The following is a 22,400-nucleotide window of genomic DNA, read 5'->3' on the forward strand; positions in this document are numbered from 1 at the left end:
GCTTTTACTTATTCTTAACTCAGATAAAATTCCTTTTAATAGACTGCTAGCTTCCTCTTACATATTTTTAAATATTTATTTAAATCTATCTGAGATTTATTTGGGGACATGAAGGTATACTCTTTCTTTTTCTTTTAAAGAAACTATTAAATTTCCTTATTACACAAACACAAGGCTACTCTGTTTTACTCACAAGCCCTGAGTAGAACCTGCCCTTGCCAGTATTCATTAGGAGAAGGTGTTGCCCTGACAGCAAAAACAGTTGCAGAGTTGACCCTTCCTGTGACCAGCAGCTCAGGTGAGAGATTATAAACCAGGGTTACAGATGAAGTCTGTGGCTGTGAATTTTCTTGTCATTTAAATGCATCATACACCCCAAACTTCGAGCTGGATAGTAATATGTTTTTTCCAGCTGAACCAAATGGCCCAGAAAACTACACAACAGACACGCCACAGGCCTACAAATGGAGTAGGCTCCTTTCTATCATCCTGCTTCAATGAAGACAACCAAGTCCATCTCTATTAGATGTTGCTGACACTGAGTAATTTTCAACCTGACCATTCTGGAGGAGTCAAAAGTAGCACCAACCATACTAAAATCCTATGCAGTTGTACATTTCCTGGTGTGACTGGTGGATAGGTAGAAGTGTGTCTCAATTCTCTGTTACTTCATCTCCAGGCTTGACATAGCCCCGTTCTCAAATAATAAAGGACTAAAAATAGTTTGAGTACCTTCAGGTGGAGTGGTTACAGATAAGTTATCCCTGAGGCTGGACTGGGCTAGATCTAGAAGTAGTCGAGTAGAGTTCACTGAGCAGGAGTCAGGATAAAGCTACAACAGCCCTGCCACTGTGCCCAGGGCACAGAGGCCAAGAAGGAATTGCTGGTACGGGCTTTTTTCAAAACTCCAACCTGACTTTTATATGCAGCATATTCACAATTAAATGCAAATTTAAAAGTGTACAGTTTAATGCTCTATATAAAGTGTACAACTGTATATAGTCATGAACTGCTATGACAATTACAACACAGAACATTTCTATCCCTTACAAAAGTTTCTTTGTGCTCTTTGCTACCAATCTCCACCCTTAGCCCTCAGCCCCTGGCAGTACTGATACGATTTCTATCCCTATAGTTCTATCTTCTAAAACACCATACACATTGAATCATATGGTATTCAGACCTTTTATGTTTCGCTTCTTTCACTTAACATAATGCTTCCAAAATTTAAACATGCTGGTGAATGTTTCAGAAGTATTTGTATTGCTGAGTAGTATTCCATCCTATGGATATGGAAAAATCATGTTACTTATTCACCAACTGATGGACATTTAGATTATTTCCGGTCTGGGTGATGATGAATAAAACTGCTTTGAACATTTATATACAGGTCTTTGTGTGGACATATGCTTCCATTTCTAGGAGGAGAACTGCTGGGTCATAACGTATGTGCATATTTAATTTTATAAGAAACTGCCGGGCAGCCTGGGTGGCTCAGTGGTTTAGCACCACCTTCAGCCAAGGGTGTGATTGGAGACCCGGGATCGAGTCCCACGTCAGGCTCCCTGCATGGAGCCTGCTTCTCCCTCTGCCTGTGTCTCTGCCTCTCTCTCTCTGTGTCTCTCATGAATAAATAAATAAAATCTTGAAAAGAAAAGAAAAGAAAAGAAAAGAAAAGAAAAGAAAAGAAAAGAAAAGAAAAGAAAACTGCCAAACTGTTTGCACCAACTTACAACCCCACTAATGATATATAAAACAGCCCAGTTGCTTTACACTTGGTATTGTCAGAGTCTTTTTAATTTTGCTCTTTCTAGTGGATGTGTAGTGCTATTTCCTTTGCATTTCCCTGATGACTAATGATTTTGAGCATTATTTTGGTATGTTTACTGGGCTTTGCATATCTTCTTTGGTTAAATACTTTCAAACATTTTGCACATACCCATCCTTTTTTTTTCTTTTTAAGATTTTATTTATTTATTCACGAGAGACACAGAAAGAGAGAGAGAGAGAGGCAGAGACACAGGCAGAGGGAGAAGCAGGTTCCATGCAGGGAGCCCGACGTGGGACTCGATCCTGGGTCCCCAGGATTAGGCCCTGGGGTGAAGGCGGCGCTAAACCGCTGAGCCACCCAGGCTGCCCCCTGCCCTTTTATTTTTTTTTAAAATCAAGTTGTCTTATTATTGAGTTGTGTGAATTCATTATAAAATCTGAACAGTCTTTTATCAGATATAAATTTGAAGAATATTCTCTTTCATTCTGTGCCTTTTAGTATTTAAAAAAATTTTTTTTAATTTTTATAAAATTAAATTTATTAATTTTTCTTTTATGATTAGGCTTTTCATGTCCTTTATTTTTTAAGATTTTATTTATTTATTCATGAGACACACACACAGAGAGAGAGAGAGGGAGAGAGAGAGAGAGAGAGAGGCACAGACATAGGGAGAAAGTAGGCTCTACGCAGGAAGCCTGACATGGGACTTGATCCCGGGTCTCCAGGATCACACCCTAGGCTGAAAGCGGCACTAAACCGCTGAGCCACCCGGGTGGCACTAAACCGCTGAGCTACCCGGGCTGCTGTTCTATTTTTTTTTAAAGGATTTATTTTATAGTGAGAATGCAGGCATGTGAGAGGCAGAGGAAAGGGAGGAGAGAAGCAGATTCCCTGCTGACTGTGAAGACCAATACGGGGTTTGACCCATGACCCCAAGATCATGACCTGAGTTGAAATCAAGAGTTAAACTGAAAAAAAAAAAAAAAAAAAAAAAGAGTTAAACTGAAAATCAAGAGTCAGACACTTAACTGACTGACACACCCAGGCACCCCCTTTTGGGTCCTATTTAAGAAATCATTACTTTGGGGCACCTGGGTGGCTCAGTTAAGTGTCTGCGTTTGGCTCAGGTCATGATCATGGGTTCCTGGGATCAAGTCCCATGCTGGGCTCCCTGGTCAGTGGAGAATCTGCTTCTTCTCTCTCCCTTTGTCCCTCCCTACCGCTTGTGCTCTCTCTTTTTCTCAAATAAATAAAATCTTTTAAAAACCATTTTATTTCCAAAGAAACAAAGATTTTTCCCTAAGTTTTCTTCTGGAAGGTCAGGTCCATAACCTATTTCAAATTAATCATTGTAAATTGCATAAAATAAAATCAAGATTCTTTTTTTTTTTCCCTTGCTGATGGATAACCAAAGACTTTCCTTTTCTCACTGAAATCCTTTGGCTCCTTTGTGGAAAATCAGTTGGCCATAGATGTACAGGTCTACTTAACCTTCTTTCTGTTTCATTTCTATCCATGCACCATTATCATGCTATCTGCATTACTGTAGCTTGATAACAGTTCTTGACATGAGGTAATCTTTTAATATTTTTATTTTCAAAATTGTTTTGATCATTCTATGTCCTCTACAATTCCATATAAATGTTAGAAAGACCATGCAAATTTCTATTTAAAAAAGCCTATTGTATTGACTGGAATTGTGTTGAATTTATAGATCAATTTGGAAAAGAATTCACATTTTAACAACTTCTTCTGATTCAAGAAAATATTATATCTCTCCATTTAATTTCAACTCAGCAATATTTTGTAGTTTTCAATGTTTAATTAAGTCTTACAAATGTTTTAAATTTTAAAATGTTTTAAATTTATCCGTAAGTACTATAAATATTTTTCCTCTTAATTTAAACTTCCAAACAACAAAAAACAAAAAAACAAAAAAAAACAAAAAACTTCCAATCATAGTTAATACTGATTATAAGAATATAATCCTACATTCTTGCTAAATTCACTTATTAATTCCAGCAGCTTTTTGTAGATTCCTTAGGATTGTGTACATAGACGATCATGTCCTCTACTAAATAAAACAGGTTTACATCTTCCTTTCTAATCTATATGTCCTTTATTTCTTTTTCTTGTCTTATTGCTAGGACCTATAGTACAATGCTGAATAAAAGTGGTAACAGCGGACATCCTTGCCTTATTCCTGATCTTAATGGGAAAGTATGATGTAGGTTTTTTTTTTTTTTGTAGATGTCTTTACTCGGTTTGAAAACTATTCCTATTAGCAAGAATTTTTATCTTAAACAGATGTTGAATTTTGTCAAACCTGTGCTAATGTGCTAATGATAACTTCCAAGATTACAGATAAAGAGAATCAGAGCTGGAAGAGGGATTCAGGATCAGTCAGTTCAATCATCTAATTTACAGAAGAAAAAAATGACGGTCCACAGAGGTGAAATGACATGCTCAAAGTCATAGCTGGTTAAGAAATAAACTAGATCTAAAGCTCAAATCTTAAGATACCTAGACATACACATTTTATATAATTAAACTCTAGTAGAAATGAGCTAAAGCAACATCTTGAAGTTGAGAGGAAAGAAAATAGAGATATCAGAGCTTCTTTGCAATTTCTGAGATAGGACAAAGGACAATGATGTGTTTCAACTAAGGCACTAGGTTTCTAGCGCAAGTGGTAATCTCTACTGCCAACCACAGGGAGGGGTGGAAGAAGACAAGAAGATGTCAAATAGTCAGAACCCATTACTCATCTGCCACTAACAAAGTTATTCTTTATAAACATAAAAGAAAATAGGAACTCCTCGAAGATTTTCAAAGACTACGTCAATTTGGTAGCATTGTTTTACAAGCTGATGAGTTTTGCTTTGAATTTTTGATCAGTTTGTGAAAACTATCTGGATAACTTTTAGTAGAGTATTATGGGGTTTCGCTGTTTTTAATTTAATAAAGTTCAAGAATCCCTCAAAACACCAGGGCAAGAGAAAGCAACCCTTAATGGGAGAAAACTGACCTGGGAGGTGAGGGTGATGCTTGGCTGCGACTGTAGGAGGTTGGCTTGGCTTTGCTGAGGTAGTTGCGTTAAAAGATTTTGCGCTTGCAGGAGTCCTGTAAAACATAAACATGTCATATCAGAAACAATAAAGATTATTGCGAACATACGGCAAAATAAAATATAAGAAAGTAAAATGAAGATCTCCTACTGATCTCTTGATAACCTTATCGATCTTAAAACTTTTAATGTCTTATTTGCCTTAAATTCAAACTTGTTAAACATGACTTGAGTAGGAAGAATTGGACATCAAACTAAAATTGATGTGTATGTGTTTGATAACCTGTCTGATGACCTTTCTGACTGGCCAATCCTTTACATTAGTAAGGAATAGATGAAAATGAAGAAATATTCTAAATGGAAGCAACTTGAAACTCAAAAAAGAGCTCATCTTACCCCAGAATCCAGTAGAAACTGCCAGTATATGTTGGACCAGAGAACTGTCTGGTTCATGAAAGGAGCAGACTATCTATTAAGTGGAACAGATATTTACACAACCAAAGATTTTGGAGGGCAGCCCGGGTGGCTCAGCGGTTTAGTGCCGCCTTCAGCCCAGGGTGTGATCCTGGAGACCCGGGATCAAGTCCCACGTCAAGCTCCCTGCATGGAGCCTGCTTCTCCCTCTGCCTGTGTCTCTGCCTCTCTCTCTCTGGGTCTCTCATGAATAAATAAATAAAATCTTAGAAAAGAAAAAGATTTTGGAATTAATCATTAAGAGGAAGGCTAAAGGACAGAAATAATGCGGACTTGGTAGAGATGCACTTTCCCTTGGGAGAAAGCCTCGCTACCCTGTCACTCTCCACACTGATTCCATTAACCAACTATAAACATGACTGAACTTAACTGATACAGAAATGACACGACAATATTTACCACTAAAAAATCTGCAACTTCTAATATAATACTCTTCTCACACTTTAAAAGAAAATATATGATTGTTAGAAGCATATGATTTTAATGCTCAGCCCACATTTTTTAATACATTCCCAAGAAAAACTATCAAAATACCAGAAGTAATTTATGTTGAAGGATTTCATTTAGACTTTTGGCCAAACTCTTGGTCCCCCCTAGTGATTAAACAGATGAAAGACAGTAAAAGACGACTTCAACATGTGGTGTGCATGACCAAAAAATATATTTTTCTTAACATGAATACCGAGGTTATTTATTTATTTTCAAGATTTTATTATTTATTTGAGAGAGAGAGAGAGCGCACACACAAATCGGGGGGAGAAGGAGAGAGACCAGAAAACTCCCCGCTGAGCAGAGAGCCCAATGCAGGACTGGATCCCAGGACCCCAGGATTGTCATCTGAGCCGAAGGCAGATGCTTAACAGACTGAACCACCCAGGTGCACCTGAATACTGAGTTTAAAGTAAATGAAATGAAAACATTGTGCTGATAGACAGAATGACAGCAGCGGATGTACGGTTCCTTAAGTGGCAGCCCTATGCAGTGCTATGCTAGGGGTTGCTGGGGAGGAGCTCACCCTGTTGGCCCTGGGGTGTCTGTGAGATGATAAACTGCGCTGGCTGCAAGTTGGTGGTTGGATGCACCAACACAAACTGCTGCAGGTTGAGATTCTGCTGCTGAAGCTGCTGCAGTTGCTGCAGATCCTAGAAAACCAGAATTAAAACACAGATTGGAGATCCTGAAACAAAAACTCCCTGAATCATAAGGTTCCCAGATTATGAACTGTGTCACCCACATAAAAAAGAGTTAGTAGTTTACATCCTTCCATTCTTGGGAACTGGGTGTGCTCTGAGTATGTTCACAAAGCATGGGAGGAAACCTGGGACCACCCCAAGGATTTATGATTCTTGGGGGTATCTGCTGCATCATAACTTAGGCCAAACCTAATTTCCAATAGTTATTTCCAATTTCCTCAGAACAAATGATTACGGTTGAGTGTTCTAACATGTAAAGACCAATATGGGCTTTAAAATCAAGTGAGAAAAGAATATTTGAAGAGTATTTGAATATTCAACTGATCTTTCTCAAAGTAAAAATTGAGAGCACTATGTCTGAATTTGCATCAATAAATTAAAATATCTATAATGATTCATTAAATCTGACACAAGTATGAGAAATCAGTGTAAAAATACCTAAAAATAGCTATCCATATAAAAATCCAATCCATAGTGTATTAAACTTGCTCATCTTGGTTTTAGCATTTTATAATTTTCAATTTGCTTTCGTGCACATTATCTTATTAGAATAATGTCACCATAGGGTCTCAAATCTTACACACTAAAAACATGTATTTGGTGATGAAGAAAGTACCCTAAACTAAACATTATCTTGATAAAACCTGTATATAATGGTCATAAGGATTAGTGATATCTATTCTTTACTCATATAGTTAACTGGCTTTTTTTCCACATCTAATCAAACTCTAGCTACAACACAAATCCACTTCTGAGTCTTCTCTAGGGGGATAAAGACCCTCGTCTAGCACTAGACTCATAAGAATTCTTTGTATGACTTACTGATATGACCCTTGTACTTTTTTCCTCTCCTTGAAATAAAGGATTTCATTTACCTTTCTTCCTTGGTAGTACTGTCTATGCCTCTTAGATAACTTTTTATTATCTCTCGATACCTTGCCTTAAAATGTGAAAACTGAAACCAAACAACATTCTAATACAGTTCTGTCGGAGTTAACCACTCTGTAGCAGAAAGATGATGTGCCATCTCTCACACACACAAGTGTCAACATTCACTACAGAGCACATGAAAGAACCCATGCCTGCCATAATTAGCTAATTAAAATAAATACAGTAATCCTCTGCTTCAGAAATATGCCAACTAATTATTCAAGAATTGTCACTTAATATAAACAGTTATTCAAATAATCAGTTATGTGTTTATAATATCAACTCAAATAAGCAAACAAACATATTACTTCTTGTTCAGTGGTAAGGAAGGCTACCACATAGTTCACTGATCTAGAGCTTTCCAGGCCTTGAAGGACCTACATGAACAATCAGAAAGTGAATTTTATACTAAAGAAAACCTGTCGTTTTTTTCTCAACTTCCTGCTCCAGCCCCAGGAGCTACTCACTCACCTGTGCGATCTGGATGGGCTGAGACAGGGGGATCTGCGTCATGGGCGTGGCGGCGGAGGCTGAGATGGTAGCACCAGCAGCGCTGTGCTGCTGGCTAGCGGAATGCTGCTGCACTGCAGCAGCCAGCAGCTGGGCCTGGGCCTGGGCCTGCTGTAGCAGTAACTGCTGCTGGGCTGGCGTCAAAGTAAGCTAAACAAAATGAGAACAAACAATCTGAAAGGTTTGAAGGAGAAGGGGCCCTGATGCAAGCCAATTTACTTTGTGTAGGTAACTCAAGTGGTGTAAGACCTTGGCTACCCAACTTCACACGGTTACTATGACACTAAACCATTCATCAGCAATCAAGCTACCATTACTAGCAGAACATTTAAATGAAAATGGTGTTCCTCACTCTGGACTTAAACAATCATTCAAGCTTGTCCAGGGCCCTGGGGTTCAGGCAAAAAAAGTAATTAACTAGTAAGCAAGGAAAAAAAGAATCAATGCTGACAGGATATGAAAAGAAATTTACACCAAACAGAACATCAAGTGATTAGTCAGATGAATGAGGAACAAGGATGCTGGGTCTGACCACGGAAAGAACTGATAAGGCCCAGCTGCTTGCCATTAGCATGAATCTCTGCCATATTCCATCATTTCCATTATGCCCTAAGATATGACTAAAGAATATGAGCTCCATTTGTTTCTTTTCCAAGTCTCCCGACAGCCCTCCCCAACCCAGTCCTTTCTGTTATTGAAAAGCACTGGGTCTCTGCAACTTCACATCCCCTTCCTAACACATTATCTCGGTGAAACAGGTGGTGACAGCCGCTCTCTTTACATGCAAATGAATCCTAATGCCCAGGTTTAATAGAAGCTCCAGCCACAAGAACCTGGAATCCCAAGTGTCTCTTACTATTGTAGACACTAATCACCCCAAACAAACCCAAACAGTAAAACAGGAAATGTATTTAGAGCAGATTTAAACTTGCTTTCATAATGCAACTTATTTCAAACACAAAGTAGTGTGTTTTGCCTTCCTTTCGGTGGCATATTCTAATCAGACAAGAAAGAACCCTAGAATATCTTTTTACTTTTAAAAGTTTTTTTTTTTTTTTTAAATAATCTCTACCCCCAACATGGGGTTTGAACTCATGACCCTGAGATCAAGATTCACATGCTCTTCTGACTGAGCCAGCCAGGTACCCCACCTTGGAATATATTCTTAAGTGCATTCACTTAGTGGTACAACCCTCCTAAAAGGGTCCAATACAATCTGCATATTAGAGTCAAAAGAATCAAAATCAAACCATTCAAAAACTTAATATCTATCAAGTATATTTGCTTATAAATATTTTATATAATATATAATACACAAATATATCAATCTCTATTGAAGGAATTTTTATTTTAAAAATTTTATTTAAATTCAATTATAATTAACATATAATGTATTATTAGTTTCAGAGGAACAGTTTAGTGATTCATCAGTTACATATCACACCCAGTGCTCATTATATCACATGCCCTTCTTAATGCCCATCACCCTATTACCCCAGCCCCCCACCCACCTCCCCTCCAACAACCCTCAGTTTGTTTCCTAAGGTTAAGAGACTCTTACAGTTTGTCTCTATTAAGGGGATTTCTAAAAACAGTTTTGCAACATGTCTTCTTTTTTTTTTTTTTTTAAGATTTTATTTATTTATTCATGAGAGACACAGAGAGAGAGGCAGAGACACAGGCAGAGGGAGAAGCAGGCTCCTCACAGGGAGCTTGATGTGGGACTTGATCTCTGCACTGGGATCATGCCCTGAGCCACCCAGGTGTCCCAGTTTTGCAACATTTCTTAAAAGAGCTTTTCCATTACCAAGACATACTTAACAAAAAAAAAAAAAAAGAAAAAGAAAAAGAAAAAAGAAAACATTGTGTGGGCTGATGTGATATGAATTGAACAATAACAACTCTTATCTCTCTCCTAGCCTTTCCACCCACAAAGTAACAGACAAATGTTCAACACTGGAAAAATATTTTTGGAGTCTTGGGCAGCCCGGGTGGCTCACCTGTTTAGCGCCGCCTTCAGCCCAGGGCGTGATCCTGGAGACCCGGGATGGAGTCCCATGTCGGGCTCCCTGCATGGAGCCTACTTCTCCCTCTGCCTTGTCTCTGTCTCTCCCTCCCTCTCTCTCTGTCTGTCTCTGTCTCTCATGAATAAATAATAAAATGAAATCTTTTAAAATATATATTTTTGAAGTATTAAAACAAAGAAAGCTGAAAAGTTAAAAACTTAATATATTCATGAGAAGGCCAATTTATTACCAATAAAAGTAAATGACATTTATTGATGGTTACGTGCCAAACACTGTTCTTTGAGTTTCACAAATATTGGGACTCTTCACCTTTGAATAATATGAGATGCATCTTACATGGAGAACATCCTCATCTAACTGAAAGAAAAACGAGGCATAGGGAGACAAGTAGATTAGCCCAGACAGCAAACTGCAGAGCCAGGGCAGGAGACCAGAGGTTTCATTTGAGAACATTACACCGTGACTTCAAAGAAAATGTTTTTCTTTTGTAGGTACTGGTCTGTTCTTTAACTTCTACTCTGCAGCAATATCAGAACTCCAAACTAACCACTATAATTTCATCAATGTAATGGTCTCAGTTACAGGATGACTTCACTGGCATGATGAAGCAACGGTTGAAACATGAGTTTAAAGAAGTGTTTAGTTTATCTAAAGCATCTGCAAAAGTAAGAAAAGATACCCTGAAAACTTATGACAAAGGTAATTCCTTTTTCAGAGCTGCCTACAGAAAATTCCTACAGTACAGAAAATAGTGTCAGGCAAAACCATGTCACTGTCCACTCTAAACCATTTTTCTTTCTTTCTTTCTTTCTTTTCTTTTCTTTCTTTTCTTTCTTTCTTTCTTTCTTTCTTTCTTCTTTCTTTCTTTCTTTCTTCTTCTTCTTCTTCTTCTTCTTCTTCTTCTTCTCCTCCTCCTCCTCCTCCTCCTCCTCCTCCTCCTCCTCCTCCTCCTCCTCTTCTTCTCCTTCTTCCTCCTCCTCCTCCTCCTCCTCTTCTTCTTCTCCTTCTTCTTTCTTCTTTTTTTTTTTTTTTAAATACTTTATTTATTCATGAATGACACAGAGAAAGGCAGACACACAGATAGAGGGAGAAGCAGGTTCCCTGCGGGGAGTCCTGGACTTGATCCCAGGACCCCAGGATGAGGACCTGAGTTGAGCCAAAGGCAGATACTCAACCACTGAGCCACCCAGGCATCCTCCTCTACCTCCCCCCGTCCCGATTTTTAAAGGGTTTTATTTATTTATTTGAGAGAGAGAGAGCATACAAGTGGACAGAAGAGCAGAGGGAGAGGAGAAACAAGACTCCTCGCTGAGCAGGAGCCCAACGCAGGGCAATCCCAGCACTCTGGGATCATGATTCAAGCCGAAGGCAGACACTTAACCGATTGACCAAGCCACCCAGGCGCACCTACTGCAAAAAACAGTACTAATCAGGTATTGACCAATGGCAGTTCCAACACAAAGCTTATTAGAATTCTTAGTGGAGACTTACCCCAGTTATCTGTCCTCCAGCCAGCATGAGCTGGGTCTGGGGGATGGCTGCCTGCACTGAAGGCTGCTGGGAAGGCTGGCTTGGCTGCTGTGACTCTCCGGATTCTTCATTAGATTTAGACTGAGCAGTTCAGGAAGGAACATGAGAGTTCAAGTGACTGACTAAAAAAACTGTACTTAAAACTCCATATTTTAAGAATTATTTACAACATGAATTTATCTAGTCATAGGTTTTCTGGTTTCCCTCTTTTCCTTTCTTATTAATCTTTGTATTTTCCTAATTTTGACATAGTAAGTTTTTAGACTTTTTTCCTTTAAAAATCACATTTACTATTTGTTGTTTTCTAAGTATAAATGGTCAAATATGGAACATATAAAAGTAGAAAAAAAAATAAAAGTAGAAAAATAAAATATAAAAATTATCCACAATACAAGTTTTTGGTATAGACTTTTTGTTCCAATGAGTCTATACTTTTTGGCATAGACTCAGTTTGTTCCAACTAGAGCAATATTCCACTGCTCTAGTTACAACTTCCAAGAAAAAAAAAAAAAAATTGGTCCTCCCCAGATCAACAGGATTCTTTAAAAAACCCAATCCTCAACTCTGGAAATAAGGAATAAGGGAAGAGCACATTCTTAATCCACCTCTACATCAGACCCTCCATCCCAACATTCTGAGATGTATTCGGTGGTCAGTGGGAAACTTCCTTAAATATATCGTCTCAGAGACTGATTACTTGACCCACAGAACCTTTCATCTAATATTTAAAATAACTGTAAGCTTAGCAAATCCCAACAAGTAACACACAAATTTAGAGGGAAAATGCTGCAGTCAGGAGGGAAAGAGAACACACTCCTAAAAGGGACACTAAGAGGAAATTTTATGGTAATTAAAACTGGGTATGCAGAGCATTAACATTCTGCATAGATTTGCATATTTCCCACCACCTGTTTTGGGGACTGCAGCAAGGCTAATTAACATAAAGGCTCTGATTAATTCTGCCAGTCATTGAGAGATAATTACAGTGCAGGACTGTAAACATGCTGCACTGGAGATACAGCCTGTTTGCCAACATCTCTCTAAGGGATGAAAGTTTACCATGGCAACCAAGGCAATTTTCTGCCTCCTCTCCCTCAGAAAGGAAGGTCACATTATCTCTTTTTCTTTTCTCTTCTTGCTTCCATGTGTTACTAGGTCCATATTCCACTGGGTTTCCTGGAATGCTCAACTCAAGGTCTTTAGTCATTAGCAACACTGAAATCAATCTTCTAGAATACGGTTTTTCCCCTCTTGACTGTTAGTAACCTAAAGACTATACCGAAAGGAAGGAGATCCACTAAATGATGATGGAGTGAAGAATAACTGAACTCTCCATGTTTTACCATATGGTCTGTATCAGAAAAGTAGCCGATTTAACTTTTGTTCTGAAAATTCTGACTATATGAAGCCTATCAATGACTATAACAGGTTTAGTTACAAACCTTAGAATCAGCACTTTAGAGCAGAGAGGAACCATGGCAAGATTCTAAACTTCCGCACTTAAATAAATGTAAGACAAAAGGAACCCCACGAGGTGAAATGACTTGCCAAAGGTCACACAGCTAGTTAGTCCGACAGTACAAACCTAAGACCTTTGTATCTCAGTCCAGTGCTCTTTCCTCTACACTATAAAATAACAAATAAAAAGACATCTGGAAACAAAAGGGCATTAAGATATTATTTGGCTTTGTGTTTAGGTATGTGTTATTACTGTATGACTTAGAAACATTTTACTAAACGTACATATCTAACTCTGAAAATAGGACTTTTCTTGTTCACCTTTTGTCATTCGCAGTAGCATAATATAAACTGGATTTTCATTAATGTCAATGATTATCATTATTTGGATCTTAATAACATTAGGTAATAAAAAAGGGTAATACCTCTAAGTATTTCTTATTATAGAATTATTGTATGCTCATTATTAAAAAATCAGAAAAATATGGTAAAAAAGAGGAAAACTGATCCATAATCCCATGACCCAGCTTACCTGTACATTTAACGACTGAGCAGCAGCCTGTAAACTTGTTCCAGCGAGCTGGACCTAGAAGCAATGTAATCAGGTAAATTTCTAGTCTAATACTGTAAGTTGACATCAACAAGTATTTCAAGAATCTCTACTAAGTGAATGTCACTGAGTTAGAACTGAGAACATAAAGAGATCTATCTCAGAGGGCGAAAACTTAATGGACAAGTTCACAGTTCCTCCACTCCCGCCAGAAAATGCTATTAATATTTCTTCTCTAAAAAATGCTTTCCCACACTAAAATAGCCTCTTCAGGCATGTCTCACTGGTATTAGGCAATCCTTATATAGCATCCTGTTTGTATTCATTGGACACTTAGATTCTAACAACTTAATTCACCTTTCATTTTTTGTATTAGAAAAAAATAACAAGCTACTTATATACATTATTTGTATCATTATAAATAATCAGAATTATCTACTCATTCTAATTTCAAAATTTTCATGTACATACCAGAGTAAAAACCTTATATATACACCTACATAGCTAAGTCTTAAAACATTTATAGTCATAACTCAAAACTGCCAGCCGAAATAAAGAATCTGTCTTATAAACCACACATGGAAGTCTGTCATAACACTTAATATATTTCATGCATTTAGAGAGTTAAAACCATGATTAGAATCAGGATCATTATTTGGCAATCATGTTAATAATAACTGATTCTGGTTAAGTGTCATCAATGGATGCCCTAATGGGTGAAATTTGAGGAATAACATGATATTTACATATTCTCAACTATCTTTCCATACATATTTACCAATTACAAAAGGTAAAGTCACCATTAGTGACACATGTGCCTTCCAGTTTGATCCACTAAAGAACACAGAGTTACTTTACGTTGTATTCCTCTGCAAACCCCAACTGAGCAACAATGTACAAAATAACTAGTTTGTATTCTTTTCAAAAATGCCAGTGTCTTGAAAACAAAGAAAGACTATGTTGGGAGAAAAAGAAAATAAACTAGGGTAAAATAAATGGAAGCCTAAATTAGAATGGCAGCAGTCAGCATAAAAAGTAGTTAACATGAGAGACACTGTGAAGTGCTACATAGGATCCCAGTAACTGGCTGGATATAGATAAAGAAAAAGGTCGTGAATTATTCTAGGGTTCAAATCTGAGAGACTGGAAAAAGGTAGTATCATTGATAGAAAGCTAGTGAGTTCCATCTTGGATATATAACATTGCATTGAGGTTTTCTGAAGTTAAATATGTGTTGATATGGAGCTCAGTATAGAGTTCAGGGCTAAAATGAATAGACTGCTACCCTTTATTTAAAACTAACAGTCCTGGGGGCACCTGGGTGTGTCAGTGGTTGAGCGTCTGCCTTTGGCTCAGGGCGTGATCCCGGGGTTCTGGAATCGAGTCCCGCATTGGTCTCCTTGTGTGGAGCCTGCTTCTCCCTCTGCTTGTGTCTCTGCCTCTCTCTCTGTATCTCTCATGAATAAATAAATAAAATCTTTAAAAAATAAAAAATAAAAAAAATAAAACTAACAGTCCTGTTAATAGATAATAACCCTCAGAAATAAACCTAGACATTTACAGAGAACACATTTTAGATGTAGTGCATTCAAGGAAGGATTATCTGAAAAGATGCTTAAGATCCAAAGGCTAAGAATTCAACCAAAGAGCCAGAGGAAAGTTTTGGTACAAAGCGTTAAAATAGTAAAGTTTCTATGTGATTTTATTTAAGTCATGTGGTTTCTGGGTAGAAGTTTGTTGAGGAACAGGATAGTTACAGGTCTTAAAATATCCCCTCTCATGGATTATTTGCTAATCACAAAGAGGAAGAAAACTGCCTTTATAGTGGACAAATCTGAAACACTACCTTTATCAAATAATCAAATTTAATATCACAATAATGGGACAAGGTGATACCACAGAATTTCTAATGTGCTCCTGTCAAAAACTTGGATCCAATCACAAGGGAAAAATTAAACTCAAATTGAGGGGCCTTCTACAAAACAGTTGTTTTCTACTTTTAAAAAATGTCAATATCATGAAAGATGAAGATAGACTAGGAATTGTTCCAGAACAAAGAAGCCTAAATAGACATGACAACTAAATGCAAGGTGTGGACTAGACTGTAGATCAGAAAACACTTAAATACTGACTGAACATTAGATAATAGTATTGCATTGATGCTAAATTTCTGGAATTTGAAATTTATGTTATAGCTGTATAAAAGAATTCTGTTTTTTAGGAAAAACATGACAAAGTACTTAGAAGTAGGTCATAGTGCCTGCTACTTATCTAAAATGATTTTGAAAAAAATATATATGTACACTTTTATATATGTGTGTTTATACACACACACAGCAAAGACAGCAAATACTAATAATTGGTAATTCCAGATGAGGGGCTTTCAGTCAAAAACAGTTCTACAGTTATAACTTTTCTATAATTTGAAAGTGTTCAAAATAGAAAGTTGAAAAAAAAAGTGAGAGCATCCTTTTACCACTTCATTTAGCTACCTCCCAACATCCTTCAAAACTTAGCTCAAAGTCATCCTGTGATAAATGTCCTTGATTGTACAGGTTCAGCTAATTATTTCTACCTCTCTATTCCCATATAACTTTAGCATTCATTTATTCAGTAAAAATGACTGAACATCTATTATATTTTGGGCTCTTTGGAAAATACTGGGATAAAGATTTAAAAAAGGTTCCCATCTTCATGGAATTTATGGGGTGATAGAACTAAAATCATCTACTTTGTATATGTGTACACACATTTATAATTATGGTAAGGAAAAAGAGTATGAATTTGGTCAATAAGAGGGCTAGAAACAGAAGGTAAGTGCCACATTTATGTTAATTATGTGTCTAATCAGATGGTGAGCAATTCTGCAGGGACTGACATCTTAATGGAGAATTCAGTGATGTCAAGATTTCATATCAAGTTCCTTGATTTTAAAGTTCTTTGGTTTGGGGAGATACTGAAGGTTCAATGATTTTGGTAATCAGTAGATGGAGGCCTTGGAGCTGGTGCAAGAGTTGCATTCTTCTTGGAATTCAGATCCAATGGAGAAAAGACTGCATATCATCTATGTACTTTCTGGGATTTTTTTTTTTTTTAACACATTTGGACCATCACAAATTTAAGCCAGGTAGAGGCTTAATATGTACCACATAAATTGACTACCAAATATGTTATTCCTCTAAAAAACCAGAAAACTTGTTGGAGGCTACACATGTTTTTATTTTTTAAAAGACTATCTATCTATGTATCTATCTATCTATCTAAGAAAGAGAGAGAGAGTATGCGCGCGTGTGTGCACACGCCCACATGCATGCCCGCACACAGAGGTAGAGAGAGAGAAGCAGATCGAGGCAGGGCTCGATCCCAGGACCCTGAGATCTGAGCTATAGGCAGATGCTTAATCAACTGAGCCACCCAGGTGCACTTACAAAAGTTTTTAGAAGAAAATCAATATGAAAATAATATTTTTGGTTTTCTACAATACAGTCTTAAATTATTTTAGATGCTAAATCATCTTAATATTTTACCTGGAAGTTTCATATAGAAGTTCCTCCACTTTTTTTTTTTTTTTCAGAAGTTCCTCTACTTTCAAAAGCAAACAAAGCTATCCGCTTGAGCAAAAGTGTGTGTCAACTAGGACATCACTCCAGTATGCTAATTGCCACCAGCATACTACTCCTCTGAATTTGTAAATAAATGGACTTTAGAAGACTTTTCTTTTTTTCTTTTATTTTTTTTTTAAATATTTTTTTCTTTATTTATTTATGATAGTCACACAGAGAGAGAGAGAGGCAGAGACACAGGCAGAGGGAGAAGCAGGCTCCATGCACCGGGAACCCGACATGGGATTCGATCCCGGGTCTCCAGGATCACGCCCTGGGCCAAAGGCAGACGCTAAACCGCTGCGCCACCCAGGGATCCCTAGAAGACTTTTCTAAAATTCCATTGTTTCAAGTGCAGGAGCTTCTTTTATACAAAGTACAGGTAGTCTAAAGATATATTTTACAAGCTCAAAAGACATACGAAGATACAGTTTATGAAAACATATTCTGAACTGAGAGTCTTACACAGTAGGTCTCGGGCAATGGTGGCTACATCCTTTTGGATGACTGTAATTTACTACCTTCAGTGAGCCATCACAGACCCACAGTGACAGTTGTTATGTACATTCCATTCATAACAAAGAATTGTTTTTTCCACACAACGGTGAGGTCAGTAGCTATACAGTCAATTAAACACTATGATTCCAGTCTAGCCATTCTGAAGGACACAATCAGATGTGATTAGCACCAGGCTTTAATTGATTTAAAAAGTCCTGCACACTGGGGGCACCTGGGTGGCTCAGTGGTTGAGTGTCTGCCTTTGGCTCAGGGCATGATCCCAGGGCCCTGGGATCGAGTCCCACATCAGGTTCCCCAGAGGGAGCCTGCTTCTCCCTCTGCCTATGTCTCTGCCTCTCTTTATCTCTTTGAATAATAAATTTTTAAAAATATAAAAAAAAGTCCTGCACACTGAAGTAACTTCCCTAGGTTCTAACATTCTGTGCCTCCAGTTTTTACTCTCCCTCATGTTGAGCAGAGCATTCTACCTGATGGAGATGTCCAAGGAAAGCCTGGGCCTGGGCTGTTGAAATTGCTCCACCAACGGGCACAGGCTGCTTCTGAAAGTCCAGACCATTGGTTTGTGTGCCTAGAAAGCAAGCAAAATAATGTTAACTAATTAAAAACAAACTCAAATGAAATAAAGCACTAGACTTTAGTCATGAGCATTTACCAGGCATCTATTTTGTATATGCGCTTTCCTAAGTTCCTCCATAAATAAGATTTAAAAGATAGATAAAATACAGTAAAATGATTTATCTTTTAAAGAGAGGACTGCTGGACAAGTAAATATGAACACAAAGCCTAAGAAACAGCAACAAAAATATAAATAATGAATTCTAATCCTAAAATAGTGTTACAGAATCCAGAAGTGAATGTAGTAATTGGGGTCAGAATGAGCATGGCACCTATGAGCATCAAGGAAGAGATTATTGTCATTACTACTGTTGTACAGAATGGTACAGACAGACTTCCAAGGAGGGACTAAAGCTCTTTTTTGGTCTCCCTGTTCTCAATACTTGGCATGAGCAGAAGAAATTCACTGGTGACTTTCCAAGATGATACATTCTTAACTTAGGCTTTTAATACATGACAGTCCGATGGCAAAAACCACCATTTACATGATAAAATAGTTTTACTCATTTCTTCAATCCCAAAGTATAGATTGCTGCATATATCTAATTAGCAAGAGTTTTTCTATAATTACAACCTTCGAGCTGTTATGCCTGTGCATTTTAATCACTTATGCTGAGATCTGATGTTAGAAGAGGACTAATTTATAAAAGGCATACCATCCTAATACTCAGAAATTTTTAAAGAATATAATACATTGTTTTCAATCTAATATATCGAGTTATTATTTACAAATTACCAGAATTCCGTGTACTCAAAATATAAGACTGCAAGAACCTGCAAGAATCATCAAGACACAGGAACTTCCATTTCCTAACATTCAAACGACCCACCTGTCCATCCATACTCCTGTGTGTGCACACATGGAGCACACCAGTTAGGGCAGTAGAAGCTAGCACATTAGAGTAGTATTTCTAAATGGCTACTAACTTATGCCATTATATATCCTAACTAAACTCTAGCAAATGTATCATTTTAATAAGAATAATGAGGTAGATCACATGAATCAAAAGAACTACTTAAGGTTTCCTTGAGATAATTATAAAAGGAGTGTTACCTACTTAAAACTTCATAGTGATTGTTCTCTTATGGTTTTTTTCCCCAAGTTTTCCATAAATAGAAAATGAAAGGCCTACCTAGACATACATAGCTAACAATATTAAAAGAGCATATATACTTGTATCAAGTAGTGAGAAACTAGTATGAATTAAAATTTAAATTAGGGTCACCTTCACAAGCCATATACAGAAACTTCATTATTTTAAAGTTGCACATTCTGTCACTAGCTGCTGTCTCTATTTCTATGCAGAAAATCATTACTTAGGTTGATTTTAAGATTGTGCACCATTAGAGAATTATGTTCAATATATATTACATAAATCCACAAGGCTAGGGACGCCTGGGTGGCTCAGTGGTTGAGTGTCTGCCTTCAGCTCAGGCCGTTATCCTGGAGTTCTGGGATCAAGTCCTACATCGGGGCTCTCTGCATGGAGCCTGTTTCTCTCTCTGCTTATGTCTCTGGCTCTCTCTTTCTCTCTCTCTCTCTCTCTCTCTCTGTGTGTCTCTCATGAATGAATAAATAAAATCTAAAAAATCAGTCAATCCACAAGGCTAAAAAGAAGACGAGAGTTTGAAAAACAGAGACAAGCATTTAGAGATTAACACATCACCAATATAGGAAGTCTTCTAGAACCAAATATTTCACTCCCATGAAAATTCTACACGCTGGTTCCACTTTCAAGTTGCCATAAAAGTGATATACCCCTTGTAAATCATAAAGCACTGTATGACATAACTGACTAATTTCTATCTCTGGACAGAGCCTCCTACAGTAGCCTACAGGTAACTGTGCCTGGCTTTACCCTCTTGGGAGAATGCAGAGGTATAGTATCCAAAATTAGTAAGTAAAAGAACGTTCTGGGCAACAATTCAAATAAGCAGAGATTTAAGATGGAAAAGCAGGCATTTTTTAAATAAAGTTCTGAGGCTCCATTAGGCGGTAAGGGATGGAAGAGAGTAGATATTACATAGAAATCATTCTTGTAAAATATAAATTGGGCTAAAAGGAAAGGAGAGTGGAACAGACAGACACAGGCACAGGCACACACACAGACACACACACCTGACTTGAGTAAGCAGACAGTACAGGGAGACAGGGATGTTGGGAGCCAAAACCAAATGTGTGTCAGAGACAACAGGAACATCCAAATAAGGAGCCAGGGGAATTAACAGGCTGGGAGAGAAGGTAAATTATGTAAGAAGATTAACATAACATATACAGAGTTTGAGAAACCCCAAAACATGTAAGAAAAGTGATCCAGAAGGCATTTAGAAATGACATAGTCCAGAGCTAAAGATTCTATAAGGTTGCCACTAGAACAGTGTTACTTAGGTGAACCTCAGAGATCTTGAATCCAACCTCCTTATTTTATTGGTGAAGATTAAGGAGTCTTCATGAATTGTTCAAAATGTCATAGCTAGTTAGTGGAAAAGCCAAGTGGAGGACAGGGTCCCCTGATTCTGAGTAATCACTCACAGAGAAGTGATAGTTGAAATCTGGAGAATAAAAATGTCAATCAACTAAAAGTGGATATAGAGAAAAGAAGATAAGAGGGTCTATACATAAGGAGATGTAAACACAAAGAGAACTAGAGAGGAAGCAGTTAGAAAACAGGAAAAAAAAAATCTCTCAGGACTAGTGTACCTTAGGAGCCAGGCACAGGCAAAAGAAGGCTACAAGGATGGGGTGGTTTACTACTGCTAAATGGTATAGAACAGGATCAAATACTGAGAAAGAAATTAATCCAAAGAGAATAGATGAAAGACAGTAATAAAGGTAAGATAAAAACTTAATGAAATAGCGGGGGGGGGGGGGGGAACCCACATAATACCCAACTTGGTTCTTTCAAAAGATTCATACAGCTTACAAACTTCTGGTAAGATGAAGGAAAAAAATAAAAGAGAAGGAGCAAAGAATTTAAGGATAACAGAAGGAAGGACAATCAAAAAATGCTGCAGATGCTAAAAAAAAAAAGATTCATAAACCAATAAAAAATATGTCAATAAAATTAAAACTTAAAAATGGATTACTCCCGGGATACCTGGGTGGCTGAGTGGTTTAGTGCCTGCCTTCAGCCCGGGGCGAGATCCTGAACTCCCAGGACGGAGTCCCACATCAGTCTCCCTGCATGGAGCATGCTTCTACCTTTGCCTGTGTCTCTGCCTCTCTCTCTGTATCTCTCATAAATAAATAAATAAATAAATAAATAAATAAATAAATAAATAAATAAATAAACAAATAAATAAAATCTTAAAAAAAAGGATTACTCCCAAGAAAATATAACTTATCAAGACTAACTCAAGAAGAAATAGAAAATCCAAAGGATCCCACAACATTTGAAGAAATTTAATTTGTAAGTAAAAAATCTTCCCAAAAGGAAAAATGAAAACCTAGATAATTTTACTCTGCTTGCTTCCAGAAATCCAAGGGACAAACAAGTCCAATCTTACACAACTTTTCCAGAGTATGGGGAAAAAAGGGAAATAATTCCTAACTTATTTTATGAGGTCAGCATAATCTCACTACCAAAACCTGACAAAGAGGAGTATAAAAAAGAAAAAAATATATATGCCAGTTTTACTCACAAACATATATTAAAATATCCTAAATAGTGCTAGCAAAAATAATCTCATAAGATAAAATATTATGACCACCATGGATTTATCTCAGGAATGCAAATAGTTTGGGGTTAAAAAAAAATTGGCGTGATTCACCACCTTCATTAAAGGGGAGAAATCCTATAATCATCTCAAAGGGTAAAGAAAGTCCTTAGATAAAATTCAATATCCACTTATGATAAAAATTCTAGGCAAAGGAACAGAAAGAAACTTCCCTAACTTGATAAAGAGTAATATTAAAAGCATTAAAATTAAGAACAAGCTAAGGGTGTCAGCTCCTGGATGGCTCTGCCAACAGACAAGGCAAGAAAAGAAAATACACCAGTTGGGAAAAGACATAAAACTTTCTTTTCAGATGATTTGATAATGTATATATAGTACTGAGGAATCCAATGATCTATTTCTAGAATAAGAGAGTTTAATAAGGTTGTAGCACATGAAACTATCAAAATTGCTTTTATATACCAAAGGTAAACATT

The 22,400-nt window shown here is 37.2% G+C and overlaps 1 protein-coding gene across 6 annotated transcripts in view; it reads right to left on the reverse strand.

Annotated features, from left to right (window-relative positions):
• POU2F1 (POU class 2 homeobox 1) overlaps positions 1 to 22,400 on the reverse strand; it is a 187,918-nt gene that overhangs the window by 40,548 nt on the left and 124,970 nt on the right. For all 6 annotated transcript variants that reach the window (XR_007411938.1, XR_003129217.3, XM_025430481.3 and 3 more), the window contains 6 exons: positions 18,099 to 18,199; positions 13,493 to 13,546; positions 11,464 to 11,583; positions 7,907 to 8,095; positions 6,328 to 6,454; positions 4,800 to 4,894 (listed from right to left, as the gene is read on the reverse strand). Coding sequence is in view for 4 of the 6 variants with exons in the window: in XM_025430481.3 (XP_025286266.1) it covers positions 4,800 to 4,894; positions 6,328 to 6,454; positions 7,907 to 8,095; positions 11,464 to 11,583; positions 13,493 to 13,546; positions 18,099 to 18,199 (686 nt within the window). In the remaining 2 variants the exon portion in view is untranslated. The remainder of the gene's footprint in view (positions 1 to 4,799; positions 4,895 to 6,327; positions 6,455 to 7,906; positions 8,096 to 11,463; positions 11,584 to 13,492; positions 13,547 to 18,098; positions 18,200 to 22,400) is intronic.

This window comes from Canis lupus, chromosome 7 (assembly GCF_003254725.2).
Source record: "Canis lupus dingo isolate Sandy chromosome 7, ASM325472v2, whole genome shotgun sequence".
In the NCBI taxonomy this organism is placed as follows: domain Eukaryota; kingdom Metazoa; phylum Chordata; class Mammalia; order Carnivora; family Canidae; genus Canis; species Canis lupus.